Raw genomic sequence first — 26056 nt, 5'->3', positions numbered from 1 at the left:
GCTGATGGGACCCCGCAGAAGAAAGTGCAGACCCTGGGGATAGGTCTGAGAGTCTCAGTGTGTCTGGGAAAGGTCAGCCTCTCCAGCCTGGTCTGTGAGCTATGCAGGGGGAGAGCGAACCCAAGACGAGGAGCACCTGATGCTGGGGGCTGGGGCGAGCACGCACTGAGCCTTATAGCGGAGCCACCATCCCAGCAAAGGACAGCATCAAACCAGACATGATCTCCAGAAATTTATTGGAAACACAATACAAATTGATTAGTAGATGGTATCTACTTACAGACAGACAGTCCACACTAATATCACGCTCTGAATGAATCATCCTGGGGAAACACTCATGACCACTGATGCATGGTCTGGGCTAGTGTTCTCTGGCAGGGCAAGTCAGAAATTGGGGGCAGAGGAACGAAGGGGAAGGATGGACAGAAAACTGGGACATGGCTTTCCTGAGGGGAATGGTGAGGTGGGGTTGCTAAACGGGTAAATTCCCCCAAAGGAAAACAAGGACAACCGTGGAGAATAAAGGCTTTACCCCTCCCTTCCAAAAACATTTTCCTCTCTACGTGAGTGAGTCTTCAAAACCCCCGCGGGGTCAGCTCCTGCGTCTACTCTCACCGGGGTCTAAGGATAGCATGGGGCATAAACAGCAGGCTGGATGGACATGACACAGGGCAGACCGAGGCCACGCACATCGCAGCCTGCCTGCCTCAGACCCGCTCCTCTACCTCCCCCACCCTGCTCTGAGTGGTGGGGGCTGACCGCCGCAGCGTGCTCGTCCCAGGACCCCAGGTCAGCTGGCTTCCAGCTGGGTTTAACTAACAAGAGGCACCTGAAGAACCTGCAGGGCACGAGAAAAGGAGAAGCCAGGCTATTTCTCCCCACACCTGCCTGGGGGTTTGTTTCCAGCAGTGACTGTGCCTCCTCGAGGCCCCAGCTCCCACCAGATAGGCCTTCTGTGGTCCCCAGTTCCTCCCAGTGGCCCGAGTCCCCACGCTCTGGTAAAGTGGCCTCCACCAGCCTCTGGGGGTGGCTATTTCCTGCTGTTGTTCCCCACTTCTGAGTTTGTCCTCTTCTTGTTTCTGTGTTCAGTAATTCTCTGGATTAAAACCCCTGTTTTAAATATTTGGAGTGGCAAAATAAATAAATTAATTAAATCAAATAAATCAAATAAATAAATAAATAAATAAATATTTGGAGTGGCTTCTGTGTCCCTGGTTGGATACTGACTGATAGAAACCGGGCTGTGGGCAAAGTAGAGTTGTGAGTGGTGGGCTAAAAACCAGTCTCTCCTCTTTTGCACCATCTCTGGGGGTGGGCAGGTGGTGACGCAGAATGGGAAGATGGCTTGTGAGCTTCCATGTCCTCATCCAAGGGAGCACAGACCAGGCTCAGCACAGTGCCACCGGGCACATCTGCCGTGGGCCGTGGAGACAGACCTGCATGTCTACCCCACAAGCTCGCTGCACCGTGGTGACATGCCCCCAACACACACAATGGAGACACTGTGGCCCCAGGAAGGGGGTGGCCGGGAAACCCTCTCAGGACCAACTGCTCAGAACGGCCAAGGCCAATGTCAGAGGCTCCTTGGTGTCGTTTCTCTATTCCCTTGAATGTTTAATCAGAATGCTGGGGAACTTTCCAGAGATGAAGTGGGAACATAAAGATCTTAGTCAACATCCTCTCTGTAGGAGGATGAGGCTGCAGAACCAGGAGTTCTTACTACAAGGTGAAGGAACGGCTTTCTTGGTACATGTGGCTCAAAACGAGCTGCGCTTTTACCAAAGCTAAATGTGAACTACAACTAGGGTGGGAGACTCCCTGTTCTCCCTGCAGACCGGGCTTGGCCTCAGTCTCCGAATCTCCTGGGCCTGGATGAGGAGGGCCTCTCCCAAGAGGCAGAGAGAGTGAAGCTTGGCAGCAGAGTCACAGAAGTGGACTGCTCTCCAATCAACAGTCACATTTCACATGGGTCAGGAGAGGAGCGTGAAAGGGCCAGGGAGCCATCGCACCTCCTGTGTCCATGAGTGACAGTAAGTCCAGGGCAGGGCACTGAGACAGCTTTCTCGTGTCTTTCTTTAGAGAGAACACACCATGTGGCATGTGATGCAGAGAGCCAGCTGCCTTGTCTCCCTAGGTCTTTTCAGAGGGGGCTATTCTCTGGGGAACCCTGAGGGCAATGCCTGTCACCTCTGCCCCACGCACTGGGCACCTCTAACACAAGCCAAGACCCAGAACAGCTCCAAGAATTGGCATTGGTGAGAACATCCCCAGGTCACCCTGGCAAAAGCCAAAGATGAGAAGCAATGCCTTAGAAGAGAAGGCTCGCTGGCTGCAAACTGGAGAGGGAAAAGGCAGCTCGAGCTCTGGGCATTGCCGTCAGCCATCATCCATCACGTTCTCTTTGCTGAGCTGAACCCAGCCTCTGAGGATCTGGCCATCTCCGGTGTCATCGTGATTTTAATGATACCTCACTCTGCTTGGGGGGCAGGGGAGTGTCAACCCAATTGTAGTCATTCTGTCCTGCAACCACCTGGTTGTTTGGCCATCCAGCTGCAGACCCCAGGGACAGCTCAAAGGCCAGAGACTCCAGTTTTCTTTCACGGTGCTGTGAGCCTGTGCCCTGCAGACTGTCCCTGCAAATGGAGGATAGGGGAGTGGCCAGACTCATATCTGCTTGGGGAGCTGTGGGACACTAAGTTATTCCTACCCCTGCAGCTGTGTGCATAGAGCTGCAGAATGGCCAGCCTGTGGGGCCAGCAAGGGCTGGTGCTGAGCGCAGACAGGAAGAGTCCAAGCCAGTGAAAACTGGGTCATAGGCACATCTCCCGGGGCCTAGGCACGTGTGTTCATAGAAATGTCTGGGCTGGAAGGGTGGGGGGGGCTCGTGGTGTCATATATGCACACTCACCTGCAAACACACTTCTCTCATTTCACCCTCCTAGGCCAAACAGATTCTGTCTGCTTAAAATAAACCTGGGGGGTTTGTGACTCATCGAAGGACTAACCTGGCCGCAGTTGCTCGGCGGCTGGCTTGGCTGTCAGGGAATAGGGCAGTCCGCGAATGGCTTGTCGCGGTGATACACACGCTCAGCTCCGTCTTAACACCTGCTTTTGCTGGAGCTGTCTGGGACCAGGCAGAACCAAGTAGGACACCAGCTTCTCTCCAACAATAAAATACAGATGATATGAAGAGTTCACAGGCTTACCGAAGAAGATTTTCTTATTTTTTGTCAGAATCTCATAATTCTGTATCTAGGAGGGGTAGAGGAGGGGGAGTCAAATATAGGATGCAGGGGTGAGAGCAAAACTTCCCCATTAGAAAAAAATAAAGATGAAGCCTATTGAGAAAAAGCCAAGTGACAGTAATGGCAAGGATAGGGGAATATCATGAACTGCATACACTGGCACTTTCCTTGAGAAAAATCCATTCAGAAAGCTGCCATGTCCCTCCTGCAGACCATCAGGGCGCCAACAACAGGGCTGAGCGGACACATGCAGGGCAGCAGCAGCTCTGAGCTCCCAGCAGCTCTGCTGCTGAAAGAGCCGCAGTGCCTGGGAGCGGAGTGCTGGAGAAGGAGGAGGCTGAGGGGCTCCCTTGTCCCCTCAATTTTCAGGCAGGTCCCGCTGTGGGACAGTGAGGTCTCTGAGAGAAAAGCGAGGTGACACTGATTCACACATGGAGACGCGACTTTGGCGCCGTGCACTCCTAACAGTTTCTTCCCCTGCCCCACTGAGTCTCCAGGGGGCACATGTGAAGGTCTCCCACTGAAATGTGCTGGAAATGGGGCTGCCTCCTTCCCAGGCACGACTGTGAACATCAGCAGGACAGTGTAGCGAGTCTTGGCTTATAGTATGAAATAGAGATAGCTCAGTCCGACACGCAGCATGTGAGTTCTGGGGAAGGAGAGAAATGGGGTCAATGTTAAAGCAGTTCTGACAGAGGAGGCAAGGTGAGATCAAGGACAGAGCCAGCCCTCCCACCCACAACGTCGCAAACGTCAAGGAAAGGCAGTCAGGCATTAATTCAAATAAAAGCTCACGCAGGATAGTTTAAGGTTGGACCAAAGGGAAGTCTAATTGAGGCCAAGAAAATACGTGAATGACATTGAAGTATCTTAAAAGCTGGGCTTTGGATGGGCAGGTGTGGTGGTTACTGCCAAGATATATAGCATACCAGGCAGGTGCCAATACGCTTATCAAACCTATATCACGGGCTGTCTCTGACCAGATACTAAGGAATGGGGAGCACAATTGGTCTGGAGGAGACACAATGTGATCTGAGGTAACCATAAATAATCACAGTGATGTGGGCACTCAGAGGCTAGGAACACTTTTTCCTGTAGGAGGGGAATGAATCTCAAACCCACCATGTCATAGTGGCCCTCATTCCCACCCCCTCCCCGCCCAAAACCTTCAACTCTCCTTCTCAGAGTTGGTCCTCTAGAGACTCTCAAGAGAAATAAATAAATGAAAAGCAGAAGTGGCCTACAGAGCGTATCATTACCATCTGGTATTACTCACCAGGTTGTGAAACCTTTCGCTTGGTTATTAGGAAAGTGGCTAAGAGGGAAGTGGGGGTTGTCTGCTGAGATGGGACCAAGAGCCCCAGCCAAGGGAGAGGACATAGGGATGCTCACCTTCACAGCCTCCCGCCATCCTGAGGAAGGTCTGCAGGATGGAACAGAGCTGGGCCTTCACTTCATGAGCCTTTCTAGAATAGGGGAGACATATGTACACAGCCTGGTATCTGATAGGGCTCAGCAAATACGTGTTAAATAAAAACCGAGATAATTCAGTTTCGGACTCAGGCTAACCTTTGCTTCATTGAACCTACTGTGGGTTATGTAACTGCATTATTTAACAACTTTACCAGAACCTTGTGAGCATCAGAAAGGTTAGGAACTTGCTCAAGGTCACACAGCAAGTAAGTTGAGGATTTGAACCCAGATCTTCTTAATTCAGGTCAAGATTTCCCTGCTACACCAAGCTGCCCCATTCTCCATCCATCCCAGTAAGAGCATACTGTCCTCGTCAGTGTCTAAGTGAAGGGTTAGGTATCTGTCAGAACCTCCAGGATTTCTTAGAAGTCTCTCTCCCTCTCTCTCTCTCTTTTTTTTTTTTTACAGGGGGCGGGGGGAGGAATGCTCTGTTTTTGTCCAACCCCTGGGGAATTAAGCCATCTGCAAGAACAGCCACTTATAATAGTTTCCCAAGTTTCTGTTCTGTTTCGGTAAATTGTGCTTCCTTTTATTTGTGCCAAACTTACCTGCTTCCGTTTCAAAAGCAACCCACTAGCATCCAGGTTGACACCAGCCTACTTCATGCTGGCTGTGGTTTTAAGTTGAGACATGTCACCTCTCTGCATTCCTGGCTGTAGAATCCCATCTGCCCTTATAAGGCTATGACTTCACCGCCCCCTGCTAGGAGCTTCCTCAACCCCACTCCATTTCCTTGAAGCAAGAAACAGGTGGCACATGCAGGGTCCAGATGCAAGAGGCCCAGCACAGCAGAGAACCCCAGAAGGAGATGTACACCCTTTCTCAGGTCGCCTTACTAGACGATGTAGCCCTTTTTTGCTTATAAATAAATTCTCAAAAGCATTAATCTACACTTGCTACTTTTGTCTATATTAATTCTGATTCATAAGCACTTGTTTTCTTACAAAAATTTCCCTCTTGGTTCCACTCTTCAGAAGTACTTCATGTCCATGGACTTGGAGATTCTGCACCCTAGCTAATCAATGCAACAAAAACCACCTTCTTGAATCCAGCTGCTGGATTCTGAGTTCATTTCCCTCCCTTCTGAAACCCAGAGGAGAAACCACCATCAGAATTTTGGAGGCTGGAAAGCAGATACATGAGTGATAACAGACTATGCACTCAAGAAAGCCAAACCTGAGGCTGGCAGTGAGGAAAGCCAAGAACACAATTTGTCCAAAGGGTCTTCAAATGGCTCAGGAATTAACATCGGAAACCTCTGGCAGTGGGGAAGGGAGACTGAAGCCTGGGGATTAGTTGAAGGCTGTTTGAGAAGCAGGTAGACCCTTAGAAGCCCTCCTGGCTCCAAACTCTTAGGCAATTGCCTGCCTGCCACAAGTCTGAATGTGTGTCCTCTGAAGAGGACACGAAAGAGGGTCTCAGTTGCAGGGGACACCATTTGAGGGCAGGGCTGGCCACTCCAAAATTGAGGAATCAAGTGAACATATGCCTAATGGATGATGAGACCTCCAGTGTTCTTCCCATTTAGCTCCCAGAAAGCATGCTGCTAAACCTTAAACTCTGGGGGAAGAGACTGTTCTATGGTCTCGTGTTTGTGTCCCCACAAAATTCCTATCTTGAAATCCTAATGCCCAATGTGATGGTATTGGGAGGGGAGACCTTTGGGAAGTGAGTAGGTCATGAGAGTGTAAAGAGACCCCACAGAGCTCCCTAGCCCCTTCCACCATGTGAGGACCCAGAGAGAAGTCAGCAGTCTGAAACCTGGAAGAGGGCTTTCACCAGAACCCAACCATGCCAGCACCCTGACCTTGGACTTCCCAGCCTCTAGAACTATGAGAAATAAATCTCTGGTTTTTTTTTTTTTAAGATTTTATTTATTTATTCATTAGAGACAGAGAGAGAGAGAGAGAGGCAGAGGGAGAAGCAGGCTCCCAAGGAGCAGGGAGCCCGATGCGGGACTCGATCCCAGGACCCTGGGATCATGACCTGAGCCGAAGGCAGACGCTTAACCATCTGAGCCACCCAGGCGCCCAAATCTCTGTTGTTTATAGTGATCCATCTGCAGCATTTTGTTATAGCAGCCTGAATGGATTATGATAGATGGGAAGAATCTTCTCTGGGAAATGTGACCAGTCTATGAGAGCAGACCTGGAAACAGTGGCATTTGGGCCACCCAACAAACAGCCCAGCCTGATCACCATACCATGAAGTGCACCACAGCCTCCACCCACAAGCAGGGCACAGAGCTTTCAGTGTGATTTTAGTCTCCTACTCTTAAACAGTAGACAACCACAGGTCACCAGGGAAAAACCTCCAACATAAATGTCAGAGACCAAAACAAAGAACAAAGAGAAGAATTAAAATTGGAGGAAATAGACTATTCATAGAGAAGAAAACTTAAAAAAACAGGAAACACTATCATTAATATCTTCAGAGGAGTAAGAAAAGATACAGTATCCATGAAACACAAACAATATGCTATTTAAAAAAAATTCATGAAAAAAAATGTAAAAAAGATATCCTTTTTTATTTTCCAAACCTAAAAGCCAGGAAAATGAAGCTCTGGGGCCAAGCAAAAATGTACACTGCTGCTGAATTACCAAATATCGAATAGCAAATGTTCCAGCCAGGGAATGGATGTACATGTAGATTCAAGTAAAACACTGATGGAAAAAGTCATCTGTTACATTTTTTTTCATGAATTTGCAGAAAATTACTGAGCTGTTACTCCCCTCCCCCTACCCCCCATTATAATGGTGTTTACCAAACATACCAATAATTCACTACAATTCAGACCTTTGAAAATCTAGCTTTCGGTGTAGAATGGAAAGTTAGATGCATCATTGCCCAAGACAATATACTCTTTGATAGAGCTTTCTACAGATACACTTTTTATAGGTTATTTTCAGTATATGTCAACATCCATGTATCTTGTGAAACGATAGGCTAAAGTAATGGATCACATGGCTGTACCTTTTCCACATACATGTGCGATGGATAATTATTGTATATTAAGATGGGATTCTTTCCTTATCTTTAGTGTTAACCTATCCAGACCGGCCCCTCTAACACGAGTCGATAAATGTTGTCCTGCCCACCGGTGGTTTTGATGGCTGATTAGACACACTCTTTGATTTCTGCTGCAGAAGGCAACATGATTGTAATAGAAACAGCTATTTTCCCCTTTCCATTAAAATAGAGTTTGAACAAATATTTTAAAGGTGCAAAATACTATTAGAAAGTACTATTTGATTCCATTATAGGAATCTCTTGGCATAACAGCCACAGGATACTTTATTGCTTGGCAGAAGAGACAAGAGGTGAGACGGAAGTAGCACACTAGCTGGATGAGCGCTGTGTCGCCCAGCGTAAGCAAGTGTGGCGTACAAACAAGTATACTCTGAATACATTATTTCCACTCATTTAGCACAAATAAATCGTTTGGTTTCACTTGGAAGTGGAAAAAAAAAATTGAGGGGCACCTGGCTGGCTCAGTCGGAGGAGCATATGACTCTTGATTGCAGGGTCATGAATACAAGCCCATGTTGGATGTAGAAATTATGTAAATAAATAAATAAAAACAAATTTTTTTTTCTTAAATTGAGAGAACAAAGGGGAGTTGGCAGAGAGCCTATAGAAAGATTGAAGAGTTCTACATTCTATAATCGTGGGCTAATTTATTTTGGGCTAACCCTCCAGCCAATAACAATAATAAACTCCGGATAAAATATTAAAAAAAAAAACCCTGAAGGTTCTGGAGAGCAACCAAAAAGCAGGCCAAAAATGAAGGGGATATGATCCTTGAAAAAAAGGTGAGATTCGATGAGATCCACCCCTAACTGGCTTTTCCTTTATGGACACTTCCATGCAGTACAAAAGGAATATGGCTCAAGCAGAAAACTGGAGTCTAACTAGGCTAAGGAATCAGGGAGAGTCCAGAGTTTGAGGCTGCCAATATAGCTGGAAATACAGGAGGAGATCCTGGAAAGGAAGAAGACAGGGAAGGGGAAGCCGCCAAATCTATATATATATACTCCCCTCAAGTCACGGGCTGGTTCTGGAACTATGTATTTATGAGGTGGGACTCCAAGGAGTTCAGTGGGAAACATCAGCTGAAAGGCTAAAAAAGGCTGAGCAGCAACCTCAGCAGCTGTCTACTGCTGGGAAGACAGATTTTGGAGTTACGTTCTACCAAGTTGGAGGGACTGGGCAAACAATTTGGTCTTTCCATTGAAATCTCATGGGACTAGGAACAAAACTGAAATAAACCAGACCTTTTAAAGTTTTAAAATAAGCCTCCAAAGAATCAAGGTGACCTGCCAAATTAATTGCTTGCTAGGACAAAATGCAACACTCTGCAAAGGAAAATAACAGAATCCAGAGTCTCTACAACTTAGCATCCACACTGACCAGTATTCATTAAAAATTAACAGACTGAGGGGTGCCTGGGTGGCTCAGTCATTGGGCATCTGCCTTCGGCTCAGGTCGTGATCCCAGAGTCCTGGGATCGAGCCCTGCATTGGGCTCCCTGCTCGGCGGGAAGCCTGCTTCTCCCTCTCCCACTTCCCCTGCTTGTGTTCCCCCTCTCACTGTGTCTCTCTCTGTCAAATAAATAAATAAAATCTTTAAAAAAAAATTAACAGACTGAGAGGCACCTGGGTGGCTCAGTGGGTTAAGTGTCTGACCCTTGATCTCAGCTCCGGTCTTGATCTCAGAGTTGTGAGTTTAAGCCCTACATTGGGCTCCATGCTGGGCGTGGAGCCTACTTAAAAAAAAATAAATAAATAACAGACTGAGCAACCCATCCAAAGAAAAAAGTCAGTAGACAATGACTAATGGATGATTCCGATGTTAGAATTAGCAGATATGGATATAAAATATTCACTATAAGTTTGTTAAAGAATCTATAAAAAAGATGAATATAATGGGTAACAAAATGGTATATTTCAGGAGAAATACAAAAGAGCTAAATGGAAATTCTAAAACTGAAAAATACAAAATCTAAAATGAATAATTTGTTAGATGGGATTAATAGCAAATTCAATACTGCAGAAGAAAGAATCAATGAACTTGAAGATCTCTAAAAGTTATTCAGACTGACAAATAAAGCATATGTACTATATGAGTCCATTTATATAAAATTCTAGAAAATATAAACTAATCTGTGGTGACAAAAAGCAGATCACTGGTCACCTGAGATGAGGTATGGGAGATGGGGTGGTTGGAAGGGTAGATTATAAAGGGTTATAAGAAAATTTTTGAGGGTGATGGATAAGTTTATTAAGTGGATAATGGACGGATAAGTGATTGCGGTGGTTTCCTGGTATATACATATGTTATACTTATCAAGTTGTATATTTTATTTTATTTTATTGTTTTATTTTTTTGAGACAATCTTTTTTTTTAAAGATTTTATTTATTTATTTGACAGAGAGAGAGACAGCAAGAGAGGGAACACAAGCAGGGGGACTGGGAGAGGGAGAAGCAGGCTTCCTGCGGAGCAGGGAGCCCGATGCGGGACTCGATCCCAGGACCTGAGGGATCATGGGATTACGACCTGAGCCAAAGGCAGACGCTTAACGACTGAGCCACCCAGGAGCCCCCAAGTTGTATATTTTAAATATGTGTAGTTGAGGGGTGCCTAGGTGGCTCAGTTGGTTAAGTGTTCAACTCATGATTTCGACTCAGGTCATGATCTCATGGGTCATGAGATCCAGCCCCATGTCAGGCTCCGCACTCAGTGGGGAGTCTGCGTGGGATTCTCTCTTTCCCTCTCACTCTGCTCCTCTCCCTACTCGTGTGCACACATGCTCTCTCTCTAAAATAAATAAATAAATAAATAAATAAATAAATAAATAAATAAATAAATCCTTCTTTAAAATAAGAAATATATGTAGTTGAATGTCAATTATGCCTCAATAAAGCTGTTTAAAAAAGAAATGATAATGGGCTGTGGACTCTAGGCTGCCGGGGTCAGTGAAGGATCTCAAGATGGCTGCGTGAAAACTTGCTCTAAGAACCAGTGACTGGGTAGCTTTTGGGGAGATCATACCCCGAAACCAGAAGGCCATTGCTAACTCCCTGAAATCCTGGAATGAGACACTTACCTCCAGATTGGCTACTCTCCCTGAGAAACCACCTGCTATCGACTGGGCTTACTACAAGGCCAATGTGGCAAAGGCTGGTTTGGTAGATGACTTTGAGAAGAAGTTTAATGCCCTGAAGGTTCCTGTGCCAGAGGATAAATATACTGTTCAGGTGGATGCTGAAGAAAAAGAAGATGTGAAAAGTTGTGCCGAGTTTTTGTCTCTCTCAAAGGCCAGGATTGAGGAATATGAAAAAGAGCTGGAGAAGATGAGGAACATAATTTCATTTGATCAGATGACCATTGAGGACCTGAATGAAGTCTTCCCAGAAACCAGATTAGACAAGAAGAAGTATCCCTATTGGCCTCACAAGCCAATTGAGAATTTATAAACTTGAGTTGGGGAGAAAGCTCTGGCCCTCATGTTTTAAATGCTGGACATTAAAAATAATGATACGGTAAAAAAAAAAAAAAAAGAAATGATAATGGAAAATAGCTTTATGGGTTTTTTAAAAATCTGGTGGACCAACAGGTACTGGCTTTAGAGATACTGCATAAGAATCATTCTGAGTTTAATAAAACTAGAAAAAAATCATTTAAAAAAAACTCTAAAAAGGACAGGAGAAAAAAGAAAACTGGTGTGATCATGTTAATATCATACAAAATAGACTTCAAGACAAGGAGTATTAACAGAGCTAAAAAGAATCACTTCACAGTGATAAAAAGGTAAAAAAGACATAAAAATTATAATTATATATATCACCAATAACAGAATTTTAAAATACTGAGGCAAAAATTGACAGAATAAAGGGAGAAATAGACAAATCAGGTGGAATATAAAGTTGAGAGTCTCCCAGAAAACTGGAGAGAAAAAAGAAAATCGGAGGACCAGTGCAGGAGGTCCAATGTCCAATATCTTGACCCTACCTTCTTCTTTTTTTTAAAGATTTTATTTATTTGACAGAGAGAGATAGAGAGAGCAAGAACACAATCAGAGGGAGTGGGAGAGGGAGAGCAGGCTTCCCGTTGAGCAGGGAGCCCAATGCAGGGCTTGACGCGGGGCTCGATCCCAGGACCCAGGGATCACGACCCTAGCCAAAGGCAGATGCTTAACAACTGAGCCACCCAGACGCCCCTTGACCCTTTCTTCTGCTGACTATCTGATTCCAGATGCCTAAAATGTGGTCAGCCCTGTTTCCTCATGACTCTGGGCTGTGCTCCCTGGCTGCCCGGGGGAGGGGCTCCGGTAGGCACTCAGGGAAGCTGCAGTCAGACTGTCATGGAAACTCTCAGGTTATCCTCTTCCGGCACCTCCATTTAACAAAGTTGCCTTCAAGCTTGCTCCTCCTTTTTACATTAATTACTTTTTGCATTCATTTATATGTAAATAATTGTTAATAAAAATAAATATTTGGTTGAGGCAGGAAAATGCATAGATTATAACTCAGATGTTTTCTGAGCTTAAAGAGTACTCAGTCATCTGGAAGGAAAAACAGGAAACAGGAAAAGAAAATAATAATGACCTAGGTTGGGAAGCTTAAAATGAACCCAGTGGGAGGTCCTCGAATCAACTAGACTGTGACAAATCTTTCCATTTCCATTGCCCTGGGGGGCGGGCCTCCAGATTCAGAACCCTTCTCACTTCCATAGTGGGATCCAAAGAGACCGCTCAGGAGGATACCTAAATCAGTTAGTTTCTGGAGTTGGTCTTTACCTCCCCGGGGCATCAAGATCTAATACTGATGTCTCAAGGGCCTTCTCAGACATATGTGCCAGCTCTTTGGATGGATGGGTCACGCTTCTTCTACGGAAGAGTTCTTAGGGACATAATCCCCTTCCTCTGCTGTCTTCCTCAATCTCCTTTCCCAAGCATCTACACTTCCCTGAAAAAAACAGGATAGCTCTCAAGTTAGAGGTTCACTTTCTTTCTCAGAGATTCACCTTCCACGTATCACTGAGAATGGGAATACATTGGGAGAGTTTGGTTAAAAAGGTTTCTTCTAATGTCCCTTGCAGGTAAACAGAGACACTTTACTGAGGAGGACCCTTGAGCAACTACCATGGACTTTTGTCACTCTTCTGTTTCTCAGAGGGTGGGAAGTCTAGACCTCTTACAGGCTTGCACACTAGTGTATCCCTCAGGAACAGGATAAAAGTATTCTCTGGGAGCAACTGATATTAGTAAACCCAGGAAAGGTCTAAGGTGTGGCCAATTTGGCACTCTTCCAGAATATTCCAAAACACCAAGTTGTTAATTACTCATGCCTAATGCATTTGGGTCTGTTTTTCTCTACAACGCCACCCCTATGGATTCACAGTATGAGCGAACATCCACTGCCCTCACATAATGCTTCAATAGTCCTGAAACTCTCTAGATATACTAGGTACTCTGCTATAATTACTTCATATTCAATAAACCCTGGGGCCATAACGATCCATTAGAAAATACTGGGGAAAAAAAAGAAAATTCAAAGGCACTTTTATCTATGAAACGAGGTTGTAACATTACGTCTTGAGACAAGGAGATCAGAGGCGAGTCCAGGGGCACTTGATGTTCTTCCACAAACAATATTTTGGAAGATTAAAAAAAAAACTGTATTCTTTTGAAAGGATATAAAAATGTTGACAGAAGGCGGCCTGGGCCCAAGCATGCCTAGGAATGCCATCAGCTGTTGCTGGCAGTCTATTTTTACTGGGATTTGTGAAGACAGCAGATGCATTCCCAGAACTCTCTCACTGGTACAATGGGCCTCATCACCACCCATTTCTCGGAGTTGGGATGCAAACAGTTGGAGCTGTTGAATCACTGATTCAGAAACAAGTCATCCAAAGAACAGTCTTCACACCCCAGATCATAATATTTTACTTAGAGGCATCCACACTGGATACCCTCTTCATAGGGGACTCAGAAAAATGATATTACTCAATGTGGAAAACAAATAAGGAAAAAAAATTTAGATCTACAGTGTATTCACACACCCCAGGGGAAATAAGCCAGAAGAAAGCAGATTAAAAGGAGTTTATTGTACAATTCATCAATTTCCTTGGCTCAGGTGTCCTGACTCTGTTCCACCGAAAACCCACCTCTCCCCTGGGTCTGCTGCTTTGGTTTTCCTGACACTGAGTCCTGCTTCAGTGGTACCCCTGGGACAAAAGCCGTTATCATCTCAGAAAAAGAGGAAAAGAGCACACCTCCAACTGATGTCCCCTTGTCGTATGACTACAAAACAGAAGTTGCTCTCCAGGGTCCTCATCTGATAAAGACAGAGACATAGCAGGCGATCACCCTGTCCCTGGGCACCAGGGCCGCAGAGAGGAAGACCTGCTGACTGGGGCGGGGAGGGCATTTTCTTAGGGGTAAGGAGATGATGAGAGATGCCTGAACAGCCCATCTGCCCCTCTCCTCTCTGGATTTTTTCTCACTCAGCCTTCCCTCTGAAAAAAAGGCCACTGTCTCAGGATGATGAGGTTCCATCCCCTCTGCGGTAGGGTCTCTAATTGCAGGAGCCACCAGGGAGCTAAATGAGCCCTCTTTATTGAACTAATTTCCTGTCTTCAATACTCCTTTAAATAACTTAATCAAAGGCAATCTCTCTTTATAGATACTGGGCCCTTCTAATGTGCAAATATGCTTTGGAACATACCCATTTACTTTCAAGCAAACCCATGAGTCATTTTTTGAAAATCATATTTTTAGGTAAGAAATAAATGTAGTTTTAAGAAAAGTGTTGACATTTTATTTACATACAGTCCACATATGACTACAAAAGCTTTGGTTGATATCTTAACAATTTTCAAAATAAAACTTTAGTAATACTTCTTCTTTAAAGGGTGGGGGGCAATAGAATCTTAGCACTTAATGAATCCCTACCATGAGTCAGAGTCAATGCTGGGTATACCATATAATTTAATTTAAACACATTTCACCTTTAGGTGATTCTGCGAATCTTCTCTTATTTCTTTTTTCTCCCCTCTCTCGGACACTAATATAGTTCTTATGCTCTCCATTCCAGAGAAAGTAGGGCTGTGATATGGGCAGAAGAGCTTCACAGAGGCAGGAAATGGAAGGACAGCTTTAATCAAACAATGGTGGCTTACAACTCACAGGCTAAGCACAGAAAAATGCCTACTATGTTCCTCTCTATATTTCCAAACACACACCCATCTCCAATACACAGAAAACATAAACATCTCCCAGGTACTTGCTGCACTCAGCACACAAATCTGGGTCCTTATTCACCCATTGGAAACAACCCTGGATAGGAGCTTAAATCTCATCTCTGCTGTTTGTTAGCAGGGTGGCTTTAGGCAAATCTTTTAACCTCTTTGAGCTTTGGTGTTTTCATTATTAAAATGCAGGCTGTAACACCTACCTCATAGAGAGTTTGGGAGATCAAGTGGTATAAAGTAGGTGAAATATTTTTAATCATTATCACAACTCCATTAAGGCAAATGAAATTTGTACTTTACAGAGGAGAAAACAGGTTTAAAGAAACTAAGTGATTTACCCAAGGCCACACAGGAAGTAACCAGAGAAGGCAGCAGTTAATCCCACCTGATTCCAAACATTCGGAGGTACTTTTTTCCCCCATGGCACGGATAAATTCCATTTCCCTTGCTACCCTCTCTTTTGGGCTCTCAGACATGGAAAGGCTTTCCAGTAATTGCTCTTCTATCCCCACTGATCTCAGGGCCTTTGCTACTCACAGCCACATGGAGTTAACCATATGGGCCAAATGTGGTAGGTACTTGGTTTGCTGGCAATAAGAATGTCATCAAAGCATCTGTGAGTCAGAAAAGGAGACAGGATTTGGAAAGCTCATGACGGCATGTGGCACACCACTGGACCAACAGCCTGACGGACGAGAATGAGGTGTAGGGGACTGACTGGTAAGGGACCAGGTAGATCTCTGTTTTGAAATTTCATTTTTCCTGTTATTACTGACCCCAAATAATGAGGCCTCTTATGTATGCAGATTCTGTTTTCACCCTTGGAGCTTAAGTTCCAGTAGGGGCATCACAGAGGGGTACGTGTGGCCCGGTCCCGTGGGTTATTACTTAACAGAAGACACAGAGGCCTGACTCTCAACCACCAGGGCCTTTAAGTGGCCAGGGCCAGACGAAAGCCAGTGACTTTCAGGAAGACGATAAGAAGCTGTCCATCTTTTTTTTTTTTTTTTTAATGTCAGGTAAAAATCCTTTCTACCAACAGGAATCCGTACCCTTTTTCTCATCATCATGAACTTCCAACTGAAGGTAGAGGCTGAGTGAAGGGGGCGAGCCACTGAGAAGGGGACAGGAAGCCCTAAAGCTGAGAGACCTGGATATTTCTGTACAATCAGGTTTTGTTTCCAGTTAAATTAGTTCTGTCCGTCAACATCCTGTTTGGTGTGCTCCTGTCTGACCCGCTGATAATTAAGTCACAATGCTAATTGATTTTATGATTGGATCACACAGGGTGAGGCTTTTCCATTAATTTGTATTCATCAATTCCAGTAAATGACGGTATTGACTATCCCATGAAAACTCACTATCAGCCTAATACTTTTTTCCTAGTACTTTGAGTTCACCTTGGAAACTCAGGTTTAGTCTGGATCCTATATCCTGAGGAAATAAGAAACAGACCCTTTATCCCAAGGAAAAGCTCCACTGGGAATACAGAAGTGGGGACATGCTCTGCAATGTGTGTTTCCATCACACTTGTCTCTCAGCCCCACAGTCATCCATCTAAACTCAGCTTGGGCGGTGCGGGGGCGGGAGGGGGGCTGGGACCCTACGAATACTGTTCCTCGGCCATCCGGCTCCCGGATGCGCCAGCAGGGGGTGCTAGAGGGAGCCGGCGAGGCTGGAGGTCGGAGAGGGCGCTTGCCGCGTCCTGTTCCCGTCAGCCTCACGGCCGCCTATGTGGCTTCGGTTCCCAGCTTCCCTCACGCTCCCGGAAGCAGCCTCGTCACACCTGAGAGAAGCGAGCACCGGCAGAGCAGCGCCTTCCCGCAGAAGCCTCAGTTCTCGCTGCGCGGGCCTCCTTGAGCCTCCAGCAAGAAGGGGAACCCCAACGTGGTCTTCATTTGGCTCTCCCAACCTTGGGGATGGCTTCCTGTGCCCCCCACCATGTTCCTGTTCACCTCTTCTGTCCTCCAACACCTGTCCTATTGACTTCTTACGTTAAATTAGCTAAAAATAACTTCTGTGCTTTCTACTTTGCTGACTCATATGGCGTATTTGATAGCCACAACTTCTTTTATAACCGTGGTTAAAAGAGCAGACTCTAAAATCAGCCACACCTGAATGGAAATCCCCATCCATTAATACCTGGTAACTTCGGAAAATTTAATTGACCTCTCTAGGTCTCTTTTTCCTCAATCATTACTTTATTCAATTAACATTTATTAAGAACAAACTAAGTTACAGGCACTGTGCTAGGCAGTAGAAATACAATGTTATGCAAAATAGTTAAATTCCTTGACCTCCTAGAACCTGCTGTCATGTGAATCAAATGAGATAACACAGGTAAGGTACATGTCATCAGCCTTCCTCTCCATACCAAGCTGGCAAAGACAAAAGGGTCTGAAGAAAAAAGTTGTTTCAACAGCTAAGTCTCTTCAGAAAATGAGATGGGGGTCTTTTCCTCAACAAGGTGGAAGGTCTCGGTTAGTATAACCCCATGGATTCACTGTATGCCCTGCCCACTCGACCCGTTCGGAGCAGAGAAGCAATGACCTTACAGTAACAATCTTCAGAAGGAAATGAAACAAACAGCCCTAGGGAGGGAACACTATGAGGTGGCATTTTTTAGAAATTCTAAGGAGACAGGTACCTGTGATAAAATGCGAGCTGTCATGTGGGGCTAGGACTGGGGCCTGGAGTGACTGTGACCATAGGGCACAAGTGGAAAAAGATAGTAGAGAGCTGCTCTTCCAACTGTAGTCACCACAAGAGTCTTCTTACCCTGAAGTGTATATTGTACGTGTGTACGTATGAACCAGAACTTAATTTCTGTTTCCTGCGGTAGGACAGCACACACCTCCAGAGGCCAGGGAGGTGATGACATAAAAGAAAGATTCCTGATTCCATTTAAGTCTGAATCCAAAAGCCCCCGGCTGTGGGCAACGAAAAGCTGGGAAGAAATCCAATCTCCACATTTTGACACAATCTGTCCTTAGTCTTCTGCTGTCTAGATATTGGGCGGATTAACGGGTAGGCTCCATAGCTCAGTGGTTAGAGCACTGGCCTTGTAGATATTGGGCAGATTATGGCAAGGATGGCCATGTCCTTGTTAGCAAATAAGTATTTCTGCAAGACTACTGTGTAGCTAAATTCTTGAAAGACATATCTGTAACACACTGATAACCTATAAATGCAAATTAAACTCTTCACCCTCAGTTTTTTATTCATTTTGACATCACTATGACCATGAAAAGTCATACTGAAGGAAAACCATGGGAAACTATTACTAGAAGGCCTATTTCACATCCCTGCTCCAGGGCCTCATTACAAATAATTTACTGTCACTGAAGGAATTTAGAGGCCCCGAAGACATGAAAAGCCTGGAGAGAGTTTTACTCGTAAATAAATGCCAACATTTAAACCATCAAGACAGCTTCAAATTCTAGGACTATTGAAATGGGTAATATCTACTGCCTGGACGATTTATCATCCTTGTGTTTATAGTCCAAATGGGAAGATAATTCAATTCCACCTGAAGAGTCATTATGTGCCCAAACCCCAAGGGAAGTACTTTGGATAAGAGGTGATATTTCTCAGCTTTTCCATTTCAAACAAATTATTATTTCTGTATTTAAGACATCACCCAGGCAATTCCCTTCATGACTTGTAGCACTCTTGAGCAATTAAAAACATTGTATAAGGTGAAAGAAGTCGGGGACAAATGCCAAATCCAAAATGATCCACAGAACACCGAAGAACCCCCAGAGAGCACAGTTGCCTCAGACATAAGGTGAAATCATCCCTTCTGCTCAGGAAAACTAAATGAGCGGTGAGCATGCATCCAGCAAGCACATTATCACCCAGCAGAGACAACTTGATAAATACAGACTTCCTCTCCAAACAAGCCTCCTCACAGGGAATGTGGGCAAAAAGGTCCCTTCTGAGGAGATCGTGAAGTATCACTTGGCAAAATGTCTTCATTGTGGTACACGGCAGCCTTCCCTCTTATCCCCTTACCACACATTCAGTTCAATTAGAGGGTGGAAGAACCTGTTTGCTACATGTCTTGGATTTGGCAGGGGACGTGCTCAGAGGGGACAAGGGCAGAGAGGCCCTGGCCTGTGGGATCAGGCCCCCAGAATTCCTGGGCTTACATACCATCCAGGCCATTGTGATGACTGTAGTTTCTTTTCCCCAAAATGCTCAGAGACGTGTGATTCGGGGTGGTTAGCATCCGCTTGGTAGTGGGGGTTTGCAGGCTTGGTGTAGATCGAATTACATTAGGTTTCTTCGAAGGATGGATCTCTGGCAGGGGGAGAAAAGGTTTCTCAACTCAGAACATGGTATTAAAAATCTCTGTGTGCACTTACATTGCCTAATAGGCACACATCTTACTTCTTAATGAGCTGAGAGTCAGTTCCTTATGAGCCAGCCTGTTTTCCCAACGACTTGCATAATGAATCAACTTCAAGTGCTGTTACCATGGCTTTACTTATCAGAAGTGAGCTGCTGCTTCCTCTGCTAGCTGGAGCTCTGAGCTTTATGTTGGAAGGACAAGCAACAAAAACAACAACAAAACGCCACTTGCACTTCAGAAGGTCACTCGAGCACAGATTTACTAAGGGAATAAGGCAACTAACTCAAGGTTTTACGGAATTTAAAGGTTATCTGGAGAAGATACAGCATGCAGCATGTCTCGGGTGTGAAAGATTTCTGGAAACAGGATTCTTCCTCTGGCTCTGCAAGGAGGGTACAGGACCAGGGTTAATCTCTCCCAGGTACAGAACATTTTGATGTAGATGAAACCTGACACCAAATGCCAAATTCTAGACTCAAGATGTAGTAGAAGAAAAGCTTTGATGGAGGATATATCACAAAACGGTGCCGTGCATGTGGGATATGTGTGTTTACATGAAGTATGTTGTCAGCACATAGCCTAGAATTACTTGCACTTTTTGGATAAAGCAGACGGACAGAAATTGCAGTCTGTAGCAACTGGATTTAAGGATTGCAGTCCGTTACTATTATTGGGCAATGTCTTGTCCAAAGCTAAGCCTGCCCCCTGATTCTGAGTCACCATCTGTGCATGAGCCACCCTGTCTTCTCAGGGAAGGGCCAGGATATCAGCTTCATTGTTCGAAATTTAGGAAAGGCTGTTAGGATTGTTAGAATTACTATATCCTAGTCTGGTCAAAATTCTACACTTGCCAAAATTTAGGAACAGATCAAGTGCTAACCAGTATATAGTGCTGATTTTCTTTTTCCAACATGGCACTGAAACTTTGCCAACCCCATTTTTCATTACAGCCTCCATACTACGCTCCATCCAAACCATACCACCTGCCTTTGGACTCATGAAAGCCTTTGTTCATCAAGTTCTCTTGGCCTCATAAAGGGAAAAATATTGTTTTCCTATTTTTCTATCTACTACTTATCATTCAAGGTTGAGATCAAATACTGCTTTCTCCATGTAGGCTGCCCTAAATCTCATCAGAAATAACTATTCTTTCCTCCAAGTGTCCAATGAATATTACCTGTAATCCTCTTATAGGAGCTAATCCTTTGCTTAGTTGCCCTTACCTGTGTGCTTTCCCCACTAGACTAAAACTTTTGAGGGCAAAGTCTTATTCATCTTGGCATTCCTCCAAATCACTTAGCATAGTGTCTTGTATGTAGTAAATACTCAGAAATATGTTAGGTAGGGATGTGGTTCAGCTAGTAAGAACAGCACATCTTTGGGCTTACCTGGGAGGCACAGACACCTATTTATCCGCAGGAGGAACACACAATTACCCATGGAAAGACTGACTAATATGCACTGTTATATTCTATTTCTTATGATCAGAGACTTGTCCTTGCATGGTGGGAAGGGGCTTGGAGGATCAGGTCCTGCAAGGGCATACAGATAGCAAACTTCAAGGACTTGATCACCATGACCTACCCAGGTCCTGCCTATGATAATGAGGTAATATTCTGGGGGTTATCAAAGCAATTCTTTAGGCCCTGAGAAATAAAACAAGAAATCAGGTGACCAAGTAAAATCAAAGAGGGAGCTGTGAGCTTCTGACTCTTGGATGCTCTGATGAGAATAATATACCAAGTTCAAGGCTACACTTCGATGTTTAAGTGTGTCTGGAGTCTGAACACTTCATAACTGTCTACCTTTCTGACAGAGCAATAAGGTTCAATGCAACTTTGAGTACATCTTTCACTTTTACTGGGAAAATGAAAAAGCAAGAATATTAGAAGCATTAACAACATGCCAGTGTATAGCTTCCAGGTATAGTAGAAACCATTTTAGGAATGATTATTTTGTAAATTATCTTAAAACTTTGCAAAAACCCAAAAAAGTGTTATTGTCTAGTGATTTTTAAAAATACTCTTCTTAATTGTGATATTTCAACACATATATGGAGCCATTATCTTTGGCGAAGTCCAAGTTAAGTAAGACGGTAAAAACCAGAAAGCAATACAAATGCTCCCCTTTCACAGTAACCTTAATTGGTACATCAAAACTATAAATATTCTTTTAAAGACAGGTTAGAACGAGTTTTATCTCATTAAAAAAAAAATAAGCCAAGTGGAAGGATCTAAATCAAAACATTAAGAATATTCATCCTCTAATAATCTAGTGATTCTTACTTTCTTCTTTTTGCTCAATCTGTATTTATATCCATAAATATACATTACATTTTTATTGATTTTTTTTGAAAAAGCAAACATATCTATAACCTTGTGTATATCTTGTGTATATCCATAACCTTGTGTATATCTTGTGTGTATAAAGCTTCTAAAACAAAATAAGTTGACTATACATGTGAAAGTATCCAATTTCAGCTACTTGAAAGGGTTAGATTTAGTTTAAGTATGACAATTTAGAGTAGCCAAATACTTGTAAGATACAAAGATCATTCTTTGAAATTTTCCTATTAGAAAATACCCACCTAAATACCCAATGATACATGCCAAAGGTTTCCTAGTGCTTTTGCTTTTCAGTGGACTTCCAGAAAGCTCGGCATGTCTGTCTGCATCTGAGGAGAGAAGGAAACATGGAGACAACCAATGAGGCTGATTTCTCTACCTATTCTACACACACTGCAGAGACAAAAGATGCCGGTGGAAGACAGTGCAAAATATCCACCAGACTCCTGCACAATTTCCTGTGGGGTTTGAGAAAACCGTTTCTAGTTCTGGTTCCAAATTACTAAATGAAGGAGGTACCTGGAGAACACTCACTTTAAAGCATCATGAGTGCAGCTAATACATATCTTGCCCACACTTTCTGTGTGTGCCCATCTGAAAAGCGGTGGAAACATGCTTCCTTCCTAGCCATGGCATTGCTTTCTCATAGTAGAAAAACTTCCATGCAGAATGAGGTGAGTCAGTCCTAATGTAAGATTCATCTGGCGGAGAAGACAAAAATGACAAAGCGGACAAAGGCAATACACTTGGCCATCCCTGACCTAATGGGAGTGAGTCTCCATTGAGAAGTTTTCATCTATCTTGATTAAACTCAGTTCCATTAGACGAGAGCCTCACAAGGGTAAACATGGGTCATCGGTTTTAGCGCTCGTTTTCCATCCTTCACATCCTACTATGATGTCAATGGTGCTGAGCTGTAAAAGGTTGCCTGTATGTAGAGAGTGTCTCATCCATTAGTCAGAACAGTAAAATACTGTGGGAATGGCTGTTAGTGTTCATAAAGTTCCCCTCACACGCCTCATACCCTACCATAAGACACTTCTGACAGAGAAAAATAAGGCATATAACACACACACACACTCTGCGTTTTAATTAGTTGTCATTAGGATGGAAGAGTGGATGTGGAACAGGGCTGCTCTCAGACCGAGGAGCTAAGTTACAAAAATAGAGTTTGAAGGGAGAAAAAAAAAAGTGTATTGAAATGTTTTTTAAATCTGCAGATATTGTCATAAAACTTAAAGAGTACTTTTAGCAGATATTTTGCTACATGTATGCTTTTCCCACCTTCCAGTACTCGACAAAAATGCCCTACTGGTTTTCTGAGGCTGAGACCACATTTCTAGGCATACATACAGGAAATTTCCTTTGACATCCACAAGAATTCTCTCTGCACTATTAGTGTTAAAATATACAATTCACTCTGGAACCACAAATCATTTAAAATTAAAAATTAACTTTTTCATAAGCTCTAGCTTTCTCTTTCACCAAGGAAACTATTTTAACTATTAAACGGAAAGAGGTGGGCAAATAGCATTTAAAAAGAAAACGTCTAAAATAAACAAAGCACATACTGCAGAGAGCCTCAGATAATAGGAATCAGAATATGTATCCTAAGTGCTGGCTAATTATTATACAACCATGGACAACTATAAATGATCTGATTTCTTTTCCTCCTTACTCAGCTGATTTCCTTTGGGAAAAAAAATTACTGAGATATGAAGTTTTTCACTTGTTGTTGAATAACAATGAAGATAAAGGAAGAAATATACCAAGCATATTTTGGGGGAGTAATCTAAATAAACATTAAAAAGCAACACAAATCAAATCCCTGTCAAATCGCTGTGAGTGGATACTAAATAATTCCTTCCTATTACTAATTCATCTAAAATTCAAGTTCTACTTGGGATGAGGACAAGAGAAAACTTTGTCCTTTCTATTAATGAAAGAAAGCTTGAATGAATCAGCTTGTATGTCCTCCATGTTCTGGACAAAGCAACCATTGTATTACTAGTAATAAGATTAACTTTGCACTTTATTCCAGTTAATAAGGCCCAAAGGAAAACTGTCAATGTGGTTACAATTGATGGACTCTCCTAGGACTATCACCTTGACAAGAATCAACAAAAGGAAGCCTATCAAAGAGGTCACGAACACAATACCTAAAGATATTTCATTTTAAACCACACTAATCTGCTTTTAATTTCTCATCAAATCAGTAGCATTACTTATGTGATGTTCCAAGTGACAATTTACAGAGCACCTGAGTGGGAGATCAAAGCTCTTTAGAAGCATCACTAATCCCCATTACATTTTAAAGTAGTTGGTGGCAAGAATGATCAGTCTCCGCTATGAGGAATTAAGTGCTAAGGCTACCTAGTCACTGTTTCATATAAAAATTGCATTTATTCAATGATATACACTGAATACGCATGGGAAAAATACCTTCTGCCCTGGGGGAATGATCATACACATGGGATTATCAGGTCCACATTTGAGTTGGTTAAAAAAAATCTTGGTCTGCACTCAAGAGCAGGCCAGTGGTGCCACTTATCAGTCAAATTATTCACCTAACTCTATTAAAACAGAGATAATTCATCAGTATGCATTAAAAGTGCACAGATAAGGCAAGCAACCTGAGAGATGCCCAAAGAACCCAGAAGGAATCAAAATCTGCCCAGAAAGAGGGAGAACATGAGCATCTCACCCAAGTCACTTGACGGCACACAGGCTCATTTCTTTGGCTTCCTAGAGTACATCTCCTTGAGGTAAACCTGGAAAAACACTGTTGCTTTCATTGCAACTCACAGCCATTTTTCTACAATGTTTTGGAAATATGTGTGTGGGAATAAAATAGAAAAACTGCAAAAAGTACACACTGAATTAAAATTCACAAAAACATTCACATGGGCTTCCAAGATTGCTGTCAAAATAGAATCATCCGTAGAATTTTCTTATAGGAATTGCAAAAGCATTTCTAAAGATGACACAAAACCCAGGTGCCATTATAAAAAAAAAAAAAATCACAGGGGCGCCTAGGTGGTTTAGTCGGTTAGGCATCCGACTCTTGGTTTCTGCTCAGGTCATGACCTCAGGGTCGTGGGATCCAGCCCCATGTTGGGCTCCACACTCAGTGGGGAGTCTGAGATTCTCTCTCTCTCCCTCTCCCCTTCCCTAAAATAAATAAACCTTTTTTAAAAATGATAAATTCGGGGCACCTGGGTGGCTCAGTCGTTAAGCATCTGCCTTTGGCTCAGGTCATGATCCCAGGGTTCTGGGATCGAGCCCCGCATCGGGCTCCCTGCTCAGCGGGAAGCCTGCTTCTCCCTCTGCCACTCCCCCTGCTCGTGTTTCCTCTCTTACTGTCTCTGTCAAATAAATAAATAAAATCTTTGAAAAAAATAAAAATGATAAATTCAACTATGTTTTAAAAAAAATCTGCTTGACAAATACATCATAAACAAAGTCAAAGGCAAAATAGGGGAAATATTTGCACCATGTATCACAAATCAAGAGCTAACATCCTTAAAATATAAAAAAGTCCTCACAAGTCAGTAAGACTTCTAATAGAAAACAGGCCAGGGGCAAAAACGGCTGACAGAAAGGGAAAAACAAATGTTTTTCAAATATATGAGAAGATTTCTATCTCATTCAAAATGCGAAATGCAAACTAATATAACTTACATGTCACCTGTCAACTAGTCAAGAGTTTCAAAGATGGATAACACTGCTGGCAAAGTTCTAGAGAAACAGGCATTCTCTAGACATTGTGGGTGGGAACGCAAATCGTGGTTTTTCTAAGGATAACTGGGTACTATTAAAATTCCAAATGCATGTTCCTTGATCCAGATATTTTACCTTTAGGGGTCTGTCCTGTGACCTACCCGCACATTTCACACATCAGTATGAAATGCTATCTGTATAAGGATATTTGTTGCAACAAGAAGACTGGAAATAACCCAAAAATCTGTTTAATAGGGAATTAAAGTACAAAACATTATTTTGCAGCTGATAAGAAAAGGAGGTAGCTCTCAATGTACTGGTATGGAATGGCTTCCAAGATCTGAACTAAAGAAAGCAAGGTGCAGGACAATGTGCACATTAACATCTGTATTAAAACAAAAAAAGAATACACCTACTTAGACCATTATAGATACACAAAGCATCTCTGGGTACTTTAGACAGGATGACAATGGTTACCTCTGAAGATGGTATGAATGGGAATGGCAATAGGATTTCTAGCTACTTTCCTATCTTTAGAAAAATTTAAAGTATCCATTCAAAAATGAATTTTTATTCAAAACAAACTTCCCAAAATACCCAAACCCAAACTGTTCTCACATAATATTAGAGCTTAAAATATCATACAACTTTATACAATTATTAA

General features: G+C 43.4%; 1 protein-coding gene and 1 pseudogene across 8 annotated transcripts in view; one reads left to right on the top strand and one right to left on the bottom strand.

Moving 5' to 3' along the window:
- Positions 1 to 291: 291 nt before the first annotated feature.
- MTA3 (metastasis associated 1 family member 3) overlaps positions 292 to 26056 on the bottom strand; it is a 216439-nt gene continuing 190674 nt past the window's right edge. For 4 of the 8 annotated variants that reach the window (XM_073897347.1, XM_073897351.1, XM_073897353.1 and 1 more), the window contains 3 exons: positions 21915 to 22001; positions 19129 to 19275; positions 292 to 3894 (listed from right to left, as the gene is read on the bottom strand). In XM_073897347.1, the coding sequence (XP_073753448.1) occupies positions 3869 to 3894; positions 19129 to 19275; positions 21915 to 22001 (260 nt within the window). In that variant the 3' untranslated portion in view covers positions 292 to 3868. Of the gene's footprint in view, positions 3895 to 4637; positions 4712 to 14494; positions 19276 to 19590; positions 19710 to 21914; positions 22002 to 26056 lie in introns of those variants that run through there. The other 4 variants (XR_012379715.1, XM_073897349.1, XM_073897350.1 and 1 more) reach the window with 4 other exon arrangements.
- Positions 10674 to 11236, top strand: LOC112820992 (ATP synthase peripheral stalk subunit d, mitochondrial pseudogene; annotated as a pseudogene).

The sequence above is a fragment of the Callorhinus ursinus genome, unplaced genomic scaffold (assembly GCF_003265705.2).
Source record: "Callorhinus ursinus isolate GAN/ISIS: 27379988/994484 unplaced genomic scaffold, GSC_fseal_2.0 scaffold10, whole genome shotgun sequence".
NCBI lineage: Eukaryota > Metazoa > Chordata > Mammalia > Carnivora > Otariidae > Callorhinus > Callorhinus ursinus.
Note: the sequence above shows the minus strand (reverse complement) of the source record. Positions and strands in the feature narration are given on the sequence as shown.